General features: G+C 43.8%; 1 protein-coding gene across 1 annotated transcript; it reads right to left on the reverse strand.

The window, feature by feature from the left end:
- Positions 1-231: 231 nt before the first annotated feature.
- On the reverse strand, positions 232-14,481 carry LOC124964169 (spermatogenesis-associated protein 31D1-like). Its single transcript, XM_047524036.1, has 6 exons — positions 14,434-14,481; positions 13,994-14,180; positions 13,553-13,658; positions 13,116-13,249; positions 12,674-12,833; positions 232-4,426 (listed from the first exon to the last, which is right to left on the reverse strand). Exons 1-6 carry the CDS (start codon positions 14,479-14,481, stop codon positions 232-234), a joined length of 4,830 nt encoding a protein of 1,609 aa, XP_047379992.1.
- Between the last annotated feature and the right edge of the window lie 3,261 nt (positions 14,482-17,742).

Genomic DNA, 17,742 nt, shown 5'->3' on the forward strand with positions numbered 1-17,742 from the left:
TCGACTTCACAAAGAAAGAGAGGGGATTCAGGTGCAGGTGATACACCGACTTCAAAAAGAGCTCTAGGGAACATGTCATCTTGCAGAGTCAATGCAGGCAAAAATAAGAGCTTAACTTTTCTCTTTCCCAAAACACAACCGACTCAAAACCAAACACAGTACACAGAAAACACACAATTCTGGTAAGAAAATTTACTGGAAACAATCAGTAATCTCCATCAGTAATAATTATTAGGCAGAAGGAAATTTTCCTCCCTGAAAATGTTGGATAAGAATTTTCTCTTTAAATAGTAGGGAAAAATCTCCCAATGCAGTGACTTTAGCAGGGGTGGGGGCAGGCGAAGGCACCTGGCCCACCTGATGTCCACAGGTGAGACTTGGATGGGACTTGGGATCCCTGTGGAGCATGGATGGGAATTGCTTTTTATCCCTGAATGCCTCAATGTTTGGTGGCTCTCTTTCCAAGTCTCTAATCCCTTTATTCCTTGTAAGACATCTCTGGCCAGCAAGGCCTGATTCTTGACTTGAGGACTTGACCCTTGTTATATTAGAGCAAGCAGCCCTGTAATGGAAGGGTGGTACTTGGACGGATTCTGCCTTGACCTGAAGTCCTGCCTTTGGCTGAGTTTTCCCAGACTTCATGGGGGACAAATGTGGCTCTTGGGAGCAGGTGACCTCTACTCCATGCCGGTGCCCACGTTTCTCCTCTAGGAACTTCTCATTGTCTCTCATGGTTTTGGGGTCTCCAATATTCCCAGTAAAGGCAGCTCTCCTTCGGACTAGGCCTCTGGACTGCACAGGTGATGATGGGGAGCTACCCTTTTCCAGGGAACCATCTTGCCCTTTGCCTTTTATACTAGGATAAAACCTTTGAAAAAAGGACTTCATCCGGTTTTTGAGGTTTTCAGGAGCAGGCTCTTCCTTCAGTGACTGGGCTGAGCGGGACCTGCTCCCAAGTGCCCCCTTGAATGTCCTATCTTGAGGGTGGAGGCTCCTCCTTCTGGGTGGGCATGTGCCCAACCCTGCATCCCCTCCACCAAGCTCATCTGTTTTGGGTCCCAGAGGGGTCATGCTCTTAGCAGCTGCTGGGCACTTCTTATCTTGGCCCTTGTGCAAGTCAAGCTCAGGGAGCCAGGGCCCCTGCCCATGCTCCATGCTGGTCTGTGTGCTGTCCAGGTGGACATGCAGGACCTGGGAAACTGACATGTTGCCACTGGCAGTGTCCTGGTCATGTGTAAGGAAGGTCTTGGAAGTCAAGTCATCGGAAACAAGGGCCATGCCACTGCGATGGCCTTGATTCTGGCTATGCTCCCGCTTCTTCATTTCAACCATTAACTCACCAGACAATCGACTGTTAAGGTCTGATAATTCAGGATCTCGCCCTGTTGATGTTCCTCTTGGGGGATTTTCAGGAGTCAGGGCCATTTCTACTTGCACATCAGACACTGGGGAACTTTCTGACATTCTAGTTGTCAAGACACTAGTGGGTGGTGATTGAGAAGCACAGAGCTCCTGTGCCTTCAGCGTCTCCCTGGATTTCACAGATATCTTAGACATGGAAGAACTTCCCCATGTCATCCTTTTGCCCTGAGGCATTTCTACACTATAACTGGAACCCAGTCTCTTCTGTGTTTGCTGAGATCCAGCTCCGGCTTGCCTCGTGGGCAGCTTTGGGCTGCATCTATTGGCTGCTACAAGTGGTTTGGTTTTGCCTATGGTGCTGTGTGTCTGACACAGAAGAGATGGTTTGCTAGCCTTTACTCTGTGAAGATCCTCTACGTGCTTATGTTTGATGTCCAAGAGTGGTTGCATCACGATCCCGTGTTCCTTCTTGACCATGGTTGAGGTGTCAGGGAAAGGATCAACTAGAATGGGAACTGAATTTTGGGTTTTCACTTGTTCTCCATGAAAAGTATTACATCTTTCTCCAAGGGTCATGGAAGAGCTATGTTTAGAATCCACCCCAGAAATAATGGTGGCACAAGAGGGAAAGTTGGAGCGGGAAAGGAAGTGACATGAATCTTTGTCACTAAACATCTCTATGGATTCCTGGACCCTGATGGGAAGCCCATATACGAACCTCTTATGAAAGAGTGTAATATGGTCTTCCAACATCTTCCGTTTGCCAGGACCAAGAAAGGAAATATCCTGGGTGGTATTGAGGCAGCTGTCCATCCTGGGTGGCACCACAGGTTTTTGTCTCATTTTTCTGGTGGATTTCTCAGTTACAGGCATTGAGAACTTGATAGAATGCCATGATCTATGTACAGTGTCAGGAATCTGACCCTCACTGATTTCCTCAAACTTCTTGCTCAGGTGGACTTTCAGGGTATTTTCAAGATGTTTCTGAAGTGGGCTCACCATTGAGATCCCTGAAGTTCTCCCTGATGACTGCAAATAACGTTCTCGGTCTTTCCTTAAGGAAGACCCCAGAACATTATCTGGAGTCTCCTCTCGGTCACTGGACACATGACAATTTTGGTCACTCTTGGTACTATTTCTCTGTCCTTTCCTCACTCGCATCTCTAGAGGAACCATTCCTGAGCTCCTGTAATGGAGACTTCTGGGTTGACTCGAGCCCCACTTATTCATATCTTTGGTGTTTTGACTCTTAGCCAAAGATATTCTTGAGAGGCCACGACTGCTCTTTGACTCAGAGGTCTCAGGAATTTCTCCTTGAGGACGCATCAGTGATAGGGATGCATAGACTCTGCGGGGCAGACCCCACAAGTGTTGGATGCGCCTCTTTCGAAGGTGGTGGTCTAGTTTCTTCTGAACATCTTTTGCAAGGGGAAAATCTCCAAGAAGGATGGAGATTGGAGCACGAGCCTTGGAGGGCTGGCTGACCAACAAAATGTTGGGAGCTGGAGGGCAAAATTCCTCCTGGGATTTGCGGACCACAGAGGGTAAGCCCCATAAACTTTCCTGTGTTTTTTGTAACACATTGTATTCCAGTTTACGAATGTCAGATGGTGCCAGAGTTAGCGCCTCGTTCTGAGGTCCAAGAAAACACACTCCACAGTTCCTAAATTGCTTTTTAGGAGGGGAGAGCAGGATGGGAAGTGGGGACCGAATCCGAAGCTTAGCCTGGACATGGACAACGGAGTGATGTTGGGACTGATACTGGCAAAGGGTTTGGGGCAAGGGTTGAGGTTGGCTCGCAGGCAAGAGCACAGGTGGGGAATGGGGAAGGACTGGGGATTTGGGGCGTGTGGAGGTGTCGGGTGCAGTATTGAAGCAGACAAAGGCTGAGGAACAGTCACCTGAAGAAGGTACAGTAGGTTTCAGGGACTTGGGGCATAGAGTTGGCAGACCCCAGAAAAGCTGGGTATATTTTTGCTGTAAATGGTCCTCAGTGCTCTCAGGATACGGGGACTGCGGATGCACCTGAGGTTCCTCTGATTTACCTGTTCTGCTCCATAAAGGAAGGGAGAGGGCTGAGTCATGCTGATCAGCAATTGACCCTGACCTTTTCCCTGAAGAAAATAGTTGGTAGTTTGGCTTATGTTGTTTTGGAAAAGATTCTGCTTTCTTTCCCTTTTCTTTCCACATGAGGAGATCACCCCTCTTTTTGATTTGTCTCTCCAGGCATGTCAGAACAGCAGGGGGCAGAAACCAGATGTTAGAAGTCTCTACAAGGTAGGCTGCAGTGTCTCCCCCAGATAAGTTCTCAGAATGGAGGGCGAGAAAGGACTGTTTCACACCATCTTTTGCCAAACTGGAAGTGAGCACGTTCTTGGCAGGAGGCTCTGTGCTGGAATGGCCCATGCCTCTTGGTGGGACAGAAGTGGACAAGCCAGCAGGACTGCTCACCACAGACAGAGTGGCGTCTTGTGGGAGAAGAGTTCCTGCTTTCTGAGTGTGATGAGGTGTGGGAGGGGGAAGGGAAGGTGGTGAGGGTGGGAATGGTACCCCTGGGGACTTGGAATCCAAGGGAGGCAGAGGCACTGGGGAATCCAAGGGAGGCAGAGGCGCTGGGGAATCCAAGGGAGGCAGAGGCACTGGGGAATCCAAGGGAGGCAGAGGCACTGGGGAATCCAAGGGAGGCAGAGGCGCTGGGGAATCCAAGGGAGGCAGAGGCGCTGGTGGCAGAGAGTCACCCAATGGGGAGGGTGAGAGTAGGTCAGCTGAGGGGGTGACCTTGTTAGGTGAGAGAGGGAACAGGGCAGGTGGAGAAAGCTTAGGCAGAGGGGCTGGCAACAGTTCCTCTGGAGGGACTGAGGAGAGACTGGGGGTCTTGGAAGGTGACGATTCTCTCACATAAGCTGTGGATTCCAAAGGAGTCTGAGTGGGTGCAACATTTTGCAAGGATGCCAGAGGTAGTAGTTGACTGACCTCAGCCATTGACATATTAATCATCTCACAGAGGATGTCTGGATTTAACAGTTGCTGCAAGGAGGCAACATCATGATGCTGGCCCTGGGGGCTGTAAGAGACACAGAGTGCAAAGCTGTAACCTGGACCAGCACAGGGAAAGGAGGTCTGCAGTTCTGCTGGTGTGGGGGTCACCTAAAGCCTCCTACTCCTTCACATTGCCCACATCCACCACCTCACAACAGCTTCAGCCCCTCCCAAGGCCTTCACTCCACACCTGTTGCTCTGGCTCCCCCTCCCTGTGCGAAGGGCAAGCTGCACTGAATCCCTGGGGAATGCACAGAACGTGGGAGAAAGGGACTAGGAAAGAAGGGGAGAAATGACTCATCACCTCGTCAAAACAGAAAGCAGCTTCTTCCACTCGTTTGGTTCTCTCTGGAGAGTTCTCTGATCTGGAAAACCAGGACACTGGGTTATACGCGATGAAGGTAGAAACACACAGGGGTCATTTTATAGAAATGCTTATTAATATCCAGGTTGGAAACCCCCTAGAATCTGTAGACAAAGTCAAACTGTGAACAATAATATTAAGAAGCTTTCATGCCTGTGGCTTCAGTGATGAAGTTCTTCACACATGTAATCTCGTTAGAGGTTCCAAACCAGCAGGGAAAGCACTGAAGTCAGCAGTTTCTTCAGAGATGGGTCTAATTACCCAGGAAATAAAGTAAATTTCCACAATGTCAGGGGAAAAGTTCTGACTTCAAACCAAGCGCGTCCTTCCTCAACCTCTCACCTGGTCACCTATTGAGCAGCACCATTGAGCAGCACTGTCATTCCATCACTGTTCCCAGGAGGGCACAGCAGACCCTCTGAGCAGTGTCTAAGGTCCCACTGTGTCCTGAGCCTCTCCTCTGAGGTTCTGTTTCCTGAGAGAGACTGTGGCTAGAACCTGACATCCTCAGAGATCCTGGGCCTGAGGCCTCGTGGAAGCGATGTGAAGTGTTAGAGTGTTCAGGTCAAATAGGAAGAAACATACCTTTAAATGTTCCACTTCTTCTCTTCTTGACTCTGCTCTTTTTCTGAGAACAAAAATAATAAAATGAGGGGCTGGGACTCCCTTCAACTGTTCCTCCTTCTAAGAAGCTCAGATATCCATTATCCATGATTATTATTACTCTACACTTAATTAACAGAGATTTGTTACTACATTTAACTTTTTAGAGTATTCCACATCTATTTCCTACCACTCCAACTCTTGACACGGTTCTGTTGAAGGATCATCCTCCCTGTTGGGGGCCATGGGTGTGGCTTGTCTCCATATGCAGTTTCTTTTATTGCTAATAATCAATATGGTGTTGGGACACAAAATAACATACAATGAAGTTTAATACTTAGATGAAATCATAAATAAGCTATTTATGATTTGCTCAAATTTGTAAGGAGCCTGTGATTTCTTTTAGTATACAGAGTCTCTAAAAGTTATATATGAGAGTGTATTCCTCTGAGCTTTGATGTGGTGTTTGGTCTTCACTGCTTTCTTAGTGTTTATGATTAAGTTTAAGGATATTTTCCCCACTCAATAAATAAATAGGTTAATCATAAGTATGATTTGTATTCTTCCTATGTCTAGTTACAGTTTTAGTCTGCCATTGAGTTCATGAAATAGAATAAATATCAACTATACCCTGATTCCTCTATTCTCTGTTAGTAATAACAAAAAATTTCCATTGTTATTAACTAACATTAGAGTTCTTGGAAGGGGTAACTTCTACAGAAACTTAATGTCCTATTCTTTCAGGGAAATTAAAATTAAACGGAGCATGGTCCCCTATTCCTTGCTGGGAACTGTTTTTCTTTTCATTTAAGCTATTACACAGTAAAAACATGTTTCTTGAATAAGATCATTGATTATACTCTTGAAGATTTTTTACTTAATTTTTCCTGGTATTAACCATGAAATGATGTAATCAATACTAAAGAGAAAACATAAAAAGACTCTGTGAACAATAAAGATTCAGACTCAGCCTCAGAACACTTGGTGTCTCTGTGTGCTGTTTCTCCACCATGCCGACGCCTCCCATCCACCCTGGACCCCCAACTGCTGCTAGGGCTGGACCCCAGCAAGAGTAATACAGTATTTTCAATTTTCCTTCTTTAGAAAGCTTAAGAGAGCATTTTGCCTGTGAGCTCCACATTCTGACTGTCATTCTCTGTCAGATGTCCTCTGCTGAAGGAGACCATAGAATCTGAGCCAACAGTCACATCTGTCCTCCCCCAGAGGACCCTATGTCCTGGAGACAGAGCTAAGCCTCCAGGTTCTGATCAGAGGCCCTCAGATGTCAGCACTGCTCTCCTGACCAGCCCAGCATGAAGGAAGACTTGATGTGGATTAGGTGAGATGGGAATGGGGCTGAGGATCAAGTGTCAGGAGAGACTCTTCTTCTGAGAACCCATGATAAGTAATGATGTCAATCCGGATCCCAGGTTACTGTTTGGCATTTTCTCCTGGAAACCCCACCACAACCCCAAAATAATCTGTGGGCTTCAGTTGGAAGCCTTGATCCTCCCTGGACCCCTTATCTCTTCCCCTGAAGAGTGAAGTTTTATCCTCTCCTCCAACTTCCCACCTCACGTGCCTCTCTGAACCAACCCAACTCATTTACCAATGTGAGAATGGAAATGGGAAGACAAGAACAACCTCTGGGGTGAATCCCTACCTTTGGGATGTCGGTTTTTTTCCAGAGTGTGGGTAAAAACACTCTCAACACCAGGTAGCACAGGTGCAGAAGGAGCAATACCACCCCAGCTATAAAGATGCTGCTGGGGACAGTATCCAAAAACTCTAGGGCAGGGCTCAGCCATAGCCCAGTATTGCTTTCCAGAAAAGAGAAAAGATTCTCCATCATCTGAATCGCACGATTGCCTGAGGCATCTGAGCTCTGAGGCTGCCTGGGCTTGCCTATAGTCCCAGGCCTGCATCACAGAGCATGGAAGAGTCACAAAGGGTTCTGAGTGTCTGAGGAGGGTGTGCCCACAGTCCCTTCCTTCCCCACCCACCAACCAGCAGTTCCCCCTGCCCAGGCCTGATGTTCCATTCTCACTCTACCCTTTCCTCATAGTAGGTATTACTTGGGGGACCTTCCTGTTTGTTCTGTGATCCAGGTTTTACCTGAGTCTCTCTTTACTATTGGAGTCCTTGACTTGTATGCATTCCACCAATTCCATACCTTGAAAGTCTCCACATACTGCCTGCAATTCTTGCTTATACCCAGACATTTACCTCTTAGGTCACCTATGTCCTCAAATTCATCTTATCTACAGAATGATTTTGCCTTAAACTAACTCACATGTAAAATTTTAAGTTCTTTTACACTTAACTTTTTTAATGATTAATGGTAAATTCCTTTTTGTTCTAGACTACCTGTAATGTGTTGCCTCAAAAGGTTTGACTCAAATAATTAAAATGAATAATTCATTATTCAGCATTCACCAAAGTAAGTACAAAATAAACGTATATAATTAAAACTTTGATCTTGGGGTTAGGATTACAGCATTTATTTTTCTGATATAAATGAAGCTAAAACTGTCCCAAGACTTTTGGGACATGCTCTAATAATGTGCAAACACACATACACACACATCCTTTGATAAATTAATCTAGTATTTTGAAATCCAAGGATCAATCATTTCCTTCTTTAATTTCAACCTTTTGTTCCTTATTTTGACCTTGCTTCTTCTTACTCAATCTAAAGTATAAACAGTTCCAGTCTACTTTATGAATTTTGTGACAGATACATGACTTTTCCTAACCAGGAATATGTTGCAGTCTGCTTTAATTTGCAATGGGAATGATCACCATAAGTACATGTGGTAAAGGCTTGTTCCTAAGAGTAGTGCTATTGAGATGAGGTGGGGCCTAGTGGTAAATCCTCCATTCATTGGTGCTTAACCTTGAAGGGGACAGTGAGACCCAACTCCTCCTTCTTTATCACTTTCACCTCTCACCACCATAAGGTCAGAAGTTTCCTCTGCACACATTCTCACCATGATGTGCTCTCATTGCCACCAGCCCAAAAGATAAAGAGTCAACAACCATAGACTGAAGCCTTCAAAACTGTGAACCAATATGAACCTTTCCTATTTATAAGCTTATTATCTAAGGTGTTTTGTGATAGTAATGGAAATCTGACTTATAAACAACATGCTAAATAACTGATCCCCTCAGTTGTTGGTGGCTGGGTTCAGCCAGGGTGTTAAGAAGACCTGTGCTGTATAATCATCCTGCTAATGTGTAGAGCTCTTGATCCTCATGTCAGCTGTCTCATGATTTTCTTAAGCCCTAAAGCCCTTTATTTGACAATCATGGCCAGCATTCTTCCTTTATCTACTTTGACCAGGTAAGAAGACCTTGGTCCAGGCAAAGTCTCCTTCCAATTAGGCAAGAGCTGGTACCTGTCTTAAAGACAAAAATCTGACAAATGGTGTAACTTCCTCTTGTCTCTGATATGCAGCTTCAGCCAAGTTTTTACTTAACAAATATTTACTGATGGAGATTAGGACACACACATCTCTAAGCCACAGGCTCTGCCATGAAGGAACTCATGAGCTGCAGAGATATGTCCTACATAGTTTAAAGGATACAGGAATATAGAGGAAAGGTCCAGCACCTCTTAGCCTTTGTTGATTGCCAAGAAATCTGTGGAACATATCAGAGACTATGGATCCCAACTGATGGAATCCATCATACTCCCTACCAAGGCTTCCCTGCCCATCTCCCCAATTTACTGATACAAATTAACAATCCACGAGAAGATGACCAAAGAACATGTGTTCTTTTTTAAAATGGCATCATTGGCTGTGTATGTGTGCCTAGAGTTGAAACCTACACTTAGTTTCATTGAAAGGTTAATAAAATTCGTTTCCAAAACCTAGTAGAAGTTCCTTCAAAACTTAAAGGAACAAGAGACTCAAGGCACAACATTGTTTTTGTACCATCGACAATAAACTCCACTGACAATGAGTAGCAGAGCTTTATAGCACTTTATCCTTCCTATACTAACATCAATTATACATAATACATTTGTCCAGTTTATAAAACATTGTACTCACAAGGATCTCCATGAACTTTTACAACCACCCTGTGAGGAAAGCCAGGGAGGTATTGTTGTGTCTACTTTCTCAATGGAAAAAAACCAAAGTTCAGAGAGGCTAAGTGACTTTTCTAGATTAGGCAGAAAGGAGCAGGGCACTGACTAATAAAACCCCTGCAGTTTCAATTCTCCTATTTTAAACAATACTAACACATGATTTTTAAATTTTAAAACAATGATGCCCTAGTTCTAAAACTAAAGCAGCTGTGTAGCTGAGAATATTCACTTTGTCCACTAAATGATGGCATTTTTTTAAATTAAAGAAAATTTACATTTAGTGCCCAATTACCTCTTAAACATCCCTTTCCACTCTTATTATCAGGGTCTATAGTCTTTCTGTACGTTTCTCTTAAAGTTTGCTTTTAAGAACTATGAACTACATATGATTCCTATGAAGGTATAAATGAGTAATAATAAGGTAAAATGTCATCTTTCCCAGGAATTCAGTTCACATATTTACATTTATTAAACCTCAAAGCCTGTGTGGCACTTCTGGCAGCCATTGGGAAGTGGTTTCTGTCCAGTGAGATCTTCCATTCACCACGCCTGACAATTCCCCAGCTGACTGATGTCACCACACAGAATTCTGGTCGACTTCACACTGCATTTGCTTATATTGTCTCCAAGGAGGAGTTATTTTCCCCAAACTCTACTAGAGTAATATGTTAATATGTAAGGCTTCTCCTATGTTCTTAATTTCCTTGAAACTTTCTTTGATGTTTCAATGTTTTCTCACTCTCTTCTGGACCACTGTCTCTGGGATTAGCTACACGGAGGCAGCTGTTTTCAAGATTCTGAAAGCCAAACAGCATATTCTGGCAAAATCCTTTAAAACTTCATTGAAAAGCAATAGCCATAGGAGGTCCTTTGTACATTCACACACCAAACACTTATTAAACTCTGCTATGTCATATTTCTAGTACTGTAGCAATACCACAAAATACTACATTGCCTTTGCCCTTGGGAAAGTCAGGGTTCAGAACTGAGACCTGAAAAAAACTATGATATAATGTGGTGCAACCTATAAACAGTAAGAATAATACATAATGGGAACTTAGATAAAGGACCAAGTAATAATTCTGCCAGGAGGGAGGGTAAAAGGGACCAGGTCACACTTCAAGGCACTGATGCCAACTCTTTGATATTGGGCTCTTCCTTAGTCCTCTCCCCCACCTCCTCTGCCTCATCCAATAGACTTTACTTATTATGTCAGTTTCAGGTTCACAACAAAACTAACTGGAAAGAACTTATATTTCCCATATAACATCTATTAATGCATGCACAGCCTCTTCCAATATGGACATCCCAAACCACAGTGGTAACATTTGTTGCAATCAATGGATGCCCATGTCACATTGGTCTCTTCAAGTCCAGAGTTTAGATTAGGGTTTATTCTTGGTGTTCTACTTCCCATGTTTTTTAAAAATTTTGCTATTTATGTTTTTATTTTCCAGTACTGGGGTTTCAATTCAGGGCCCTGACATGATAGGCAAGTGAGTACCTTATAGACAAGCTACATTCATAGTCCTATTTTTTTTCCAGTCAATATATCTTTTGAAGAATCACAGTCTGCCTACCACCAAAAACTGACATTGCACACTTCCTTCTTCTCACTCCTATAGAGGAGACAGTCTTACACTCCCACTCTTCATCATTAATTACTCAGGTAATCATTAACATTAACCAGTTCTTCTCCAAGTCTGTCCTGGCTGCAAGGTGCTATGCCTGGAAACTCATTGTAAAAAAAGGTTCAGCTCCAACATTCTTTCTATGCAAGCAGAAAGGGTTTTCTTTGATTTTAGTATCCTTCCTTGTCTAGATTTTCCTTTATTTGTAATTGAGATTTTAGCACAACAAATTTCCCAATGTTTTTTCCTAATCATTTAACTTTTGAATAAGGATCGTAACCTGCAAAACATCAAAACTAACATTGGGAGCTTTCTTCTATTCACTATTTAAAACTTGATTGCACTATCATTTTAATCATTACCATTAATTACTTAGGTGACCAAGAAAACGAAATCAGTTCTTCTCCCAGTCCGTCCTGGCTGCAAGGTGCTGTGCCGGGAAACCCATTGTTAAAAAGGTTCAGCTCCAAATATCAGTTCCATAGCTTCCTGGATAAGGAGCCTGGATGTGGTACTTTAAGTAATTTCTCAGTGTCAGTCTGTCTATAACATGGAGGTAGCAAAGATCTATTTCAGAGAGAGTGGTTGTGAGGATTGAATAAACAAAATCTGACACACAAACCTTCATATGTCTTCCCTGCCACACTAATTCTTCAATCTCTGTTTCAAAAGAACCCTCCCAACCCTCTCCTAAAGAAGGCAGCCCAATCTCCTTTGCAACATTGACAAACCAGAAGTGTCCAACAGCCTGCCCCACATCCTGTCCACCATCCTACCCCACAGAGACTGCTTGAGGAGGTCACTGTCACTCCAGGTTAGGGTTTTCTAAAGCATGCTCTGCAGAGCAGCTGGTCTGCAAGTCAAGGTGAGAAAAAGTTTCCATGGAAAGTAAAGTGATAAGTGCTTCATATCATAGCCTCGGCAGGGGGAGTCACAGTGCAGATTAACTTGCTAGAGTTTCTGAAACACAAACAAACAACAAACCTCACAATAGACAAGTACCTTTAATCCAGTATTTTACATAAACTCCTGTCCCTTTCTCATATAAAGCAACTTTGATTAGCTCATGACACATATTGTGGTTAGCTCACTAAGCCTTAACCAAGCCAGCCTCCTCCCCCTTTTTGGCAATAGTTCATGATTTGGAAGTTTGAGTCAGAGGAAATACATCATAGGCTAATATAGAACACACTGCTCTAACTTTTGATATGCCGTGCATGCGGTTAACGCAGAAGTCAGACCTGCAAACAGGCTATGAAAATGAGGTTTGGCGAATGCATAAGGTCACAGAGACCCATACATTGAGTATTTGGTTTACAAGCCAGGATTTTTTGTTTTGAACCCTAGGTGTGAACCAGGAATTGGGGTGAAGAGTGTCTTCCATGTAGAGCCCTGGGTTCTGCTACTGCCCCATTCGCCTTAGGGAGCCATCTCTGTCTGCATGTAAGCTCTGCTTTCTAGACCTGGGGAAATTAACTAGATTCCCCACCACGGGCGACTGCTTCATGGAATGAATAGGAGCGAAGGACGAGGCTGCCCCCCAGTGGGACACTCGCAAAGAGCAGCGACGCTTCCAGGCACCTTCCACCTGATTTCCAGGAACTGAAAGGGCGCCGCATTTCCAGCTTCAGCAAGCGAGCTCCACCGCCCCCGACCACCCGCCTACAGCTCGGAGGGACGCTGGGGGAGGATCGTGGGGTGCAGGGTGCGGAACTTTGACCAGTGTCGGATGGTGGCGGTGCTGGAGATGCGTAACAAGAACAGGCTAACGCAGGTCTATCTAGCAACCATCAGGCCCTGTGAACTGCCTCTGGTTAAATACACATTTGGGATCGTGGCCCGGGAGATTCTGACTGGGAGGCCCGGGAAAACTGGCAAACTGGGGTTGGTTTGAATTTATACCCAGTGGTATTTTCATTATTTGATAAATTTGGGTGTTCTGGACGGGAAAGCGACTTGCTGTTTCCCTTTCCGGAATCCCCTCCTGGTCGAGGGAACCCAGAAGCAGCTCTCCTGGCTCTACATTCAGGCAGCCCCTTCTGGGGCCCCCAGAGGCTCCAGCAGCAGCCGCGCCCCGACCCCGGGCACTCGCCCCGGATCCGTCCAGCCGCCACCGCGGTTTCCCAATGGCCAGGTGGAGCCCCCTTCATCTGGCTTCTCTGAGACAGGAGTCAGTCAGAAGTCCAAAGCATCTGAATCTGAAGATAAAAAATGTTAAGAAAAAGTACTAGAAACATGTCAAGTAATATTCCACTCTGACACACACATACACTGACAGGTGGGGACACACACACACGGTAAAAAAAAAAAAAATTGTTAAAGCTATAATAATGAGCCCAATAAGTACTCAAGTAAAAGAATTATAATAATATTAATAATAAAGTTACCTCTTCCGAAGGTCCTGAATGAATCCTCCTTTTCCAGATGGGGTCAAGGCAGACAGGTGGCCCCTTACATTACCTTAGGGATGCTGAAGGGGGCTCCACCTGGCCATTGGGAAACCGCGGTGGCGGCCGGGCCAACCCCAGGCGGGTGTCCGGGGTCGGGGCGCGGCTGCTGCTGGAGCCTCGGGAGCCCCAGAATGCAGAGCCAGGAGAGCTGCTTCTGGGTTCCCTCGACCAGGAGGGGATTCCGGAAAGGGAAACAGCAAGTCGCTTTCCCGTCCAGAACACCCAAATTTATCAAATAATGAAAATACCACTGGGTATAAATTCAAACCAACCCCAGTTTGCCAGTTTTCCCGGGCCTCCCAGTCAGAATCTCCCGGGCCACGATCCCAAATGTGTATTTAACCAGAGGCAGTTCACAGGGCCTGATGGTTGCTAGATAGACCTGCGTTAGCCTGTTCTTGTTACGCATCTCCAGCACCGCCACCATCCGACACTGGTCAAAGTTCCGCACCCTGCACCCCACGATCCTCCCCCAGCGTCCCTCCGAGCTGTAGGCGGGTGGTCGGGGGCGGTGGAGCTCGCTTGCTGAAGCTGGAAATGCGGCGCCCTTTCAGTTCCTGGAAATCAGGTGGAAGGTGCCTGGAAGCGTCGCTGCTCTTTGCGAGTGTCCCACTGGGGGGCAGCCTCGTCCTTCGCTCCTATTCATTCCATGAAGCAGTCGCCCGTGGTGGGGAATCTAGTTAATTTCCCCAGGTCTAGAAAGCAGAGCTTACATGCAGACAGAGATGGCTCCCTAAGGCGAATGGGGCAGTAGCAGAACCCAGGGCTCTACATGGAAGACACTCTTCACCCCAATTCCTGGTTCACACCTAGGGTTCAAAACAAAAAATCCTGGCTTGTAAACCAAATACTCAATGTATGGGTCTCTGTGACCTTATGCATTCGCCAAACCTCATTTTCATAGCCTGTTTGCAGGTCTGACTTCTGCGTTAACCGCATGCACGGCATATCAAAAGTTAGAGCAGTGTGTTCTATATTAGCCTATGATGTATTTCCTCTGACTCAAACTTCCAAATCATGAACTATTGCCAAAAAGGGGGAGGAGGCTGGCTTGGTTAAGGCTTAGTGAGCTAACCACAATATGTGTCATGAGCTAATCAAAGTTGCTTTATATGAGAAAGGGACAGGAGTTTATGTAAAATACTGGATTAAAGGTACTTGTCTATTGTGAGGTTTGTTGTTTGTTTGTGTTTCAGAAACTCTAGCAAGTTAATCTGCACTGTGACTCCCCCTGCCGAGGCTATGATATGAAGCACTTATCACTTTACTTTCCATGGAAACTTTTTCTCACCTTGACTTGCAGACCAGCTGCTCTGCAGAGCATGCTTTAGAAAACCCTAACCTGGAGTGACAGTGACCTCCTCAAGCAGTCTCTGTGGGGTAGGATGGTGGACAGGATGTGGGGCAGGCTGTTGGACACTTCTGGTTTGTCAATGTTGCAAAGGAGATTGGGCTGCCTTCTTTAGGAGAGGGTTGGGAAGGTTCTTTTGAAACAGAGATTGAAGAATTAGTGTGGCAGGGAAGACATATGAAGGTTTGTGTGTCAGATTTTGTTTATTCAATCCTCACAACCACTCTCTCTGAAATAGATCTTTGCTACCTCCATGTTATAGACAGACTGACACTGAGAAATTACTTAAAGTACCACATCCAGGCTCCTTATCCAGGAAGCTATGGAACTGATATTTGGAGCTGAACCTTTTTAACAATGGGTTTCCCGGCACAGCACCTTGCAGCCAGGACAGACTGGGAGAAGAACTGATTTCGTTTTCTTGGTCACCTAAGTAATTAATGGTAATGATTAAAATGATAGTGCAATCAAGTTTTAAATAGTGAATAGAAGAAAGCTCCCAATGTTAGTTTTGATGTTTTGCAGGTTACGATCCTTATTCAAAAGTTAAATGATTAGGAAAAAACATTGGGAAATTTGTTGTGCTAAAATCTCAATTACAAATAAAGGAAAATCTAGACAAGGAAGGATACTAAAATCAAAGAAAACCCTTTCTGCTTGCATAGAAAGAATGTTGGACAAGAGAATAGAGCACATGATTTTCTCTTGTTCTTGGAGCAAATGATGTCACTACTGATGGAATTCTCCTTTGGAAGAATGCAGACTGTTTCCTTCAAACTGGAAATAACATGTCTGCCAAAGGACTCAGCCAAGGTTAGATTGACTAAATTGGGGAGTGGCAGGGTAACCCATGTGTACTCCAGTGAAGACAGCAGTTTACACCCAATTTAAATTTGATCTGTATATTACAGGCCACATTTTTGGAAACTTAATACTCTGGAAGCGATCCTCCATGTAGCTGGAGGCCAGAGATCTGATCGTCATGCAGTTTAGAGAAGCCAAATATCAACAGTTGAAAAGCAGAGTTGACTTTGAATGTGGTTGGACCATGCCCAGGGGCCTCTGGTATAACCAGCTGCTGTTCAGGGACAGGATTCCAAGGCTGTGTATCAGAATTAGATACTTGCAGCCAACTAGGACATTTAAAAGATGGGAAGGGGGGAATGTCAATGCAGTCAGGTAAAGTAGGGTATTCCCCAAAATGAGATCCCTATCCTGCTATGGGGAAGGTTGGAGGTAGATGGCAGAGGCACAAAACCTAGTATAATAACAGATGGGTTATTTTTGTTGTGAGAAATCACACAACAAAGCACTCTGAGAGACCCTCTGCTCAGTCCCTTTGCTGTATGTTGAAGAATTTTGCATTATTTCAATTCTGAAAAATAAAAGTCCAAAGTTAGCTTTAGTTATTCCTAGGTAGTACAATTATGGATAATCTTCTTTAGCTCTTTACAACTTTACTTTTCAAGTTTATTCCCACCAGTTTGGATTCTTTTCATAATCATGTGTTTTCATTAGAAAGTAGTATCTCTCTTGTAATTAAAGAGCCAAATGAAGTGAATTTTAGAGAATAAGTGAGAGAAATGTTTGACTTTATTTATTTATAATGATGGAAAACAGGGAGGCAAAAACATCCAGCTCCAGAAAGTCTTAGGACAACCCAAAGAAATTATCCCAGAAGAGAAAGGAGACATCTGGGCTAGGTAGACTCTCCTATAAGTACCAGTGGGGAAAAATACTTGAAGATGGTATTAATTACACTCCCTGTGGCCTTCAGAAGTATTTCTCCAACTCAGGGGAACCAAGACACAGAAATTTAACTCTTAAATATAAAATATAAAATTTTATCAGCAATACATATCTTAATGGTATGAAGAGCATCATTATTCTTTATCTTTGTACAAATATTATTTATTTATTGCTAAAATTAAGCTGGTTTCAATACCATCTATTTTTTATTCCAATGGAATGAAATGCTCTCAAAACTTTCTGACAAATAGATGGAAATGGAAAGTAACAAAGTCACTCAATCTCATCTATTCCTCATAAAGCATGTAACATAAATAACCTAATGAAACATAAGGCAAATGAGATATAGTTCACATACCATAAAGTCAGTAGCATACAGTTTATATTATTCTTTAGTCTATTCACAAAGTCATGAAATCATCACCACTATATACTCGTGGAAAATTTTCATCACCTTTTCCTCACAAAAGAAATTTTGTAACCACTACCATTATCAAATATTTGCCATTGGGTTCATCCATGGACCTTGGAAATCCTAATCTACTTTCTGACTATAGATTTGTTTATTCTAGACATTTTCTATAAATAGAATAAAATAATAGTTTTTTTGCTTCTGGCTTCTTTTGTTAGCATATGATTTCAAAGTTTAACCATGATATGGCATAGATCATTATTTCATTATTTTATGGAATGGATACACCACATTTTGTTTATCTGATTTGTGAACAGGTAAATACATGGGTTGTTTCCCTTCTTGTGCTGATAGGAAGCATGCCACTGTTAAAATCAGGTACTAATTTTTGAGTGAACATATGCTTTCCATAAGCCTGGGTATATACCTAAGAATGGAATTGTGGCTCCTATGATAACCTTATGACAACTTTTTGAAAAGCTGCCAAACAGTTTTCTAAAATACGTGCACCATTTCATGTTCCCACGAACAAAATATGAGAGTTCCAATTTTTCCATATCCTCACCAACACTTGTTATGATTTGTCTTTTAAAACAGTCATTCTGGTGAGTATAAAGTGACACCTCCTTATGGATTTGATTGGCATTCATCCACTTCTTTCTTCCTTCCTTTCTTTCCCTCTTTCTTC

The sequence above is a fragment of the Sciurus carolinensis genome, chromosome 14 (assembly GCF_902686445.1).
Source record: "Sciurus carolinensis chromosome 14, mSciCar1.2, whole genome shotgun sequence".
NCBI lineage: Eukaryota > Metazoa > Chordata > Mammalia > Rodentia > Sciuridae > Sciurus > Sciurus carolinensis.